Raw genomic sequence first — 5,110 nt, 5'->3', positions numbered from 1 at the left:
ATGTCCTTTGAATAGGTTCAATTGTTTGTTATATGTGATATATATGGGGTGATTATTTGTAGGAAATTCTGCTTCTAAGAATTGTACTAGTGATAATTACTAGGGTGCGAAATTCTGAACGTTGTTATTTTTGTTAGGGCTCGTTTGGTTCGCAGAAGGATGAGTTTAGGCTAAAACGGACTTTTTTTATATTCAACTTCGACTTGCTTTAAAACTGTTGAGGTTTATCCATTGATGAGCTTTAGCCTTTTAACGTGTGGAGTACGACGAGAATATAGATTTTTGCTAATAATGCGTGTTCATAGGCGGACCTTGTATATATGGCAAAGGATTTGGTGGTGAAAACTACCTTCTTTTTACATCTCCTTACTTGATGTGGTGGAACCACATTATCGTGATAATTAAAGACATCCACGATCCTTGGTAATTCAATCAATTTTGTATTGCAATTTGGAGTCTATGAAAAGTGAGAAATAAAATAATTTTCTACAACATTAACACAAGCCTGAACAAATTGTGGAAGCTAAAGATTCTAGGCTATCCATGGATGTCTGTGTGGTAACTTTCCTTTAATTTTTCTCACTTTTGATGATAAGATGGTTAGGGTATAGAATATGAAGTTAAACATTCCATGATTGTACAGTGTACTATTTAGCCGTTCAATAAAAAATCTATGGGTGGTAACGAAATCGAAGGACAATGGAGGTAACGCAGGAAAATCGGTGTAAATTTGATATGGCAAGCGTGCCATTTAATAATTTTTTGTTGGGTTGACTAGGATTTTGCCAGTACTCACATATATAATACCATCATTTTAAAAAAAAAACTTGTATATTAAAGGGGTGTTTGGGAATTCTTATTTTACCTCCTTATAACTTATTAATAAATTAATAAGTTATAAAAGTGTAACTTATGAAACTTTTCCTCTCAAAATATAGACCGTCCCAAACACCTTGTTATTTTTTTGAAAAATTAATAAGTTATAAGTGGATGAAAATAAGCAATCCCAAAACACCCCAAAGTTATTATATTTAATCCACATAAAATATCTCAACCAGAAAAGAAGTCTAAATAGAAAATAGGCAACCAACTCCAGTTTTCCACTATGGCTGGCCAAGTCAACATCTACAATGATCGATCAAGTCTGCCAACCACACCACCTTCCACGATGCTCCAAAGCTTACTCCCTATATAATCCCATGCACTTATCCTTTCATCTCAGGCTCACTTCTACATTTGATAATAACAAACACACACACACACACACAAAATCTCCAAATTATTCATCACACCTCATATATCAATGGCATCCACAGGAGAAACTCAACCAGCAAAACACCAAGAAGTTGGCCACAAAAGCCTCCTTCAAAGTGATGCACTTTACCAATACATTCTTGAAACCAGCGTCTACCCTAGAGAACCACAAGCCATGAAAGAGCTACGTGAGGTCACTGCCAAACACCCTTGGTATGTGCCTCTTAATTCATTTCTAAATATTAATTGTGACACATGCATTAAGTATGCACATGACACAACATGTTTAAGATGGTGCACATCATATAACTAATGATTAATGTTACTAAATGCAGGAATCTTATGACAACTTCTGCGGATGAAGGACAATTTTTGAACTTACTTCTTAAACTTATAAACGCTAAGAACACGATGGAGATCGGTGTGTACACCGGTTATTCCCTTCTTTCTACGGCCCTTGCCCTCCCAGAAGACGGAAAGATACTAGCGTTGGATATAAACCGCGAGAATTATGAAATCGGTCTTCCGATTACTGAAAAAGCCGGTGTAGCTCACAAGATTGACTTTAGAGAAGGTCCTGCTCTTCCTCTTCTTGATCAAATGGTTGAAGATGTAAGTGTTTAAACTTTGTGACACACTTTTTTAATAACCAATTTTCAAATAACAAATTAACTTATATTTCTGATTGTGATTAACAGGCAAAATTCCATGGATCATTTGACTTTATCTTTGTGGACGCTGATAAAGACAACTATCTTAACTATCATAAAAGATTAATCGATCTAGTCAAAATTGGGGGAGTGATTGGCTACGATAACACCCTTTGGAATGGGTCTTTGGTGGCACCACCAGATGCGCCGCTTAGAAAGTATGTTAGATATTATAGAGATTTCGTGTTGGAGCTTAACAAAGCCTTGGCTGTTGACCCAAGAGTGGAGATTTGTCAACTTCCGGTTGGTGATGGAATCACTCTGTGTCGTCGTATAAGCTAATTACAAACTGTTCGAGTGAACTTATGCGGTTGATTGATTCTTTGTGACAAACTATATCCTCTCTTTTATGTTTGGCATGTTTAAAAATTGTAAAAAAAAAGGGACATATTCCTGTTCTTTTCATTATTTCACAAATTTTAATGACATTTACTTGTTTATTTAAACATGTTAAGTTTTAAGAACTTAATAACTAAATTCTTCACCACGCATTTAATTAAATACATTAAATTTTTTGGTTGATGTTAAATGTTATTAAAAAATTAAAATAGAAGAGAGAATAAAGATGTACAGTGATTACACTAATTCAAACGTCTGTTACATTTATGCAATAAGTTAACTCGGTGCGTAAAAAAATCTGTAATTTTTTTACATATATTACGTATGTTTAAAAGAAACTAAAAAAAATTGTTACGTTTAGTTTTTTCGAGTTCTTAAAACTACTATATTAATTAATTTATTATTTGGATCACCTATTATTAAAATTAAAAATTATTGTAAAAGGGACTGAAATTCATATGCTAATTAGGAAGAGCATTCACAGTAGCTCCTCTATAATACAGTAAGAGAAATCTCTAAATTATTTTAGAGGATTGTAAAGAGTTATGAGTGAAAAAGAGAAAAAAAAATTTAAAAATGCGTAAATTTGGAGAAACACTGTTTATCCTCTATTTACTTTTTTAATATATTTAAAAGTGGTTCTGAGTGGATAAGAGAGAATGTAATGATAAAGTTGTAAAAAAATATTACTTAATTGTATATAAGAGTGAAAATGTAGTGATTTTTAGTATTATTATATAGACAGAAATAGAGAAGCTGCTTGGAATGCTCTAAGTACAAATTAAAAAACTTATACTGGGTTATAGGCTTATTGATCTACTTCTATCAAGATCTTTTGCAAAGTCAACCTAACCAAATACTAGTCTTAACCAAATATTAGTCGGTCTTCACTTGTCTCATTACCAAAAATTAAACCAACGTTCCTAGTACTATTTAGATACCTCAGAATCCATTTGACAACCTTTTGATGTAACATACCCGATTACCTTAATTAGCCTAGAACATGCTAACGACACCAACCATCAAATACATAAAATTTGCCACTGCATTTGTGTAAAGAATGTATTCCATTCTCCCATTCCTTCAGGTAGCGTTTGGCATGCAGGAATTAAAGTGAGAATGGAATGATTCATTACGTGGGAATGAAAAATTTGATGTTTGGTTGCTCAATGGAATGGAATCCTCAATTACACATGGAATCCCATTCCATCAAACTGATTCCTTCCCACCTTTTTTTTTTCATTTCATTCCTCCTTCACCATACTTTCTCAACAACTCCACCACTTAACAACAACCAAGCACCACTACTTTCACCACCACCAACAACTGACCACCACTACCAACACCGTCGCCACCACCACCACCTTACCACCAGCGCTACTGCCGCCACCGCCACCACCACCACCTTACAACCAACGTTACCACCGCCAACGTCGTCGCAACCATCGCTGGAGTAACCACCGCAACCGTTGTCATCGCCTCCGCTTGGCCGTCACCGCCACCACCATTTTCGCTACCTGACCACCACCACTTGACCGCTACCACCGTTGTCGCCACCCTACCATCGCCATCAGTACCAATGCTACCACTGCTTAACCACCGTCACCCCCACCGCCACCGCCACCACCACCACAACCATCATCCCTGCCGCCTGACCGCCACCACCACCACCAACGTCGCCATCGCTACCACCATTTTCGTCGCCGGAGCTATCACCACCATCACCAATGTAGTTTTTTTTATTTTGGTAAAAAAAATCTATTGAGATATGAGTGTTTTTATTATTTCTATTTCATTCCTATAATTTTTTTGAATATCAAATAACATAAAGTAATAATTCATTTCATTCCTATAGGTTAACCAAACAAGACAAAGAAATGTAATGATCCATTCCATTCCCTTGTCCATTCCATTACTTCTCCCATTTCATTCCCTTTTCATTCCATTACCTCCAACCAAACATACCCTCACTTGTTGTAGAAGAATCTCTACTTGACAATTAGTTAACACTATCTTTGTATATAAGAGCATTGAGTCAACCCTAACTTTCTTTGACCCTTATCCTTATAGGCAGTGTTTTAAAAACTGGTATGTACTGGCCGGTTGAACCGGTTATACCAGATTTCGGTAAGACAACAGTATTTAGAGCCCGATATTTGAGGGAGGTTTGTTAGAACAACGAACCGCTGTTTTTTTTAATGCCTGTTTAACCCGGCAAACCTGTTTAAAACCCAAGAGATTTTTAATATTTTTTTGCGGCCATATTTTTAAAAGTGACTTTTAGCCTCGCGGATAAAGTGAAACGGGTAAACGCTAGTAAACGACGATTCACTAATGGACCAATTTTGTATCATACCAATCCAAGGTTGGTTTCTTTAAATCTTTTGTAATTGATTAAGTTCGTATACAAAGTACAAATTTTGTATTTGACTCGATCATTGTTCATGCACGATATTTGATTCATGTGTGATGTTTATTAATGTACTTTTGGATTATTTTTTGAGTTGAAGTTCTATTTATATAGAGTTATAGGCTAAACTATTCAACCTGGTTGAACCTCCCGGTACATTCCGGTTCAACTGGTTATACCATTTTTTAACCAAATCTGATATAAGTAAAATACCGGTTTAAAACATTGCCCGTAGGAATTTATGTTTCCAAAATCTTCTATGCTTCAGTAAACTCTTTTGTATCAAATTCTTGCATCAATATCAACTTTAACTTTGCACCCTTAGAATCCACTAACCGGTGGGTACTTTTTCACACCCATGACCAAGTGTAAAATAAAAGAGTTTTTGATGGAAAAA

The 5,110-nt window shown here is 35.5% G+C and overlaps 1 protein-coding gene across 1 annotated transcript; it reads left to right on the top strand.

Moving 5' to 3' along the window:
- Window positions 1-1,103: 1,103 nt before the first annotated feature.
- On the top strand, window positions 1,104-2,248 carry LOC143626342 (caffeoyl-CoA O-methyltransferase-like). Its single transcript, XM_077096471.1, has 3 exons — window positions 1,104-1,467; window positions 1,590-1,866; window positions 1,953-2,248. Exons 1-3 carry the CDS (start codon window positions 1,304-1,306, stop codon window positions 2,244-2,246), a joined length of 735 nt encoding a protein of 244 aa, XP_076952586.1. The 5' UTR covers window positions 1,104-1,303; the 3' UTR covers window positions 2,247-2,248.
- The last annotated feature ends 2,862 nt before the right edge of the window (window positions 2,249-5,110 follow it).

The sequence above is a fragment of the Bidens hawaiensis genome, unplaced genomic scaffold (assembly GCF_021521415.1).
Source record: "Bidens hawaiensis isolate Kalapana, Puna unplaced genomic scaffold, B.hawaiensis_p1.1 tig00004357_1, whole genome shotgun sequence".
NCBI lineage: Eukaryota > Viridiplantae > Streptophyta > Magnoliopsida > Asterales > Asteraceae > Bidens > Bidens hawaiensis.
The sequence above is the reverse complement of the archived record's forward strand: the minus strand, read 5'-3'. Positions and strand labels throughout refer to the sequence as shown.

Bases quoted from the DNA above. Each gene is read 5' to 3' on its own strand.
- LOC143626342 (XM_077096471.1), top strand. From the start codon at position 1,304: ATGGCATCCACAGGAGAAACTCAACCAGCAAAACACCAAGAAGTTGGC. The intron at 1,468-1,589 runs GTATGTGCCTCT...TACTAAATGCAG, and splicing joins GTCACTGCCAAACACCCTTG to GAATCTTATGACAACTTCTG. The intron at 1,867-1,952 runs GTAAGTGTTTAA...TGTGATTAACAG, and splicing joins TTGATCAAATGGTTGAAGAT to GCAAAATTCCATGGATCATT.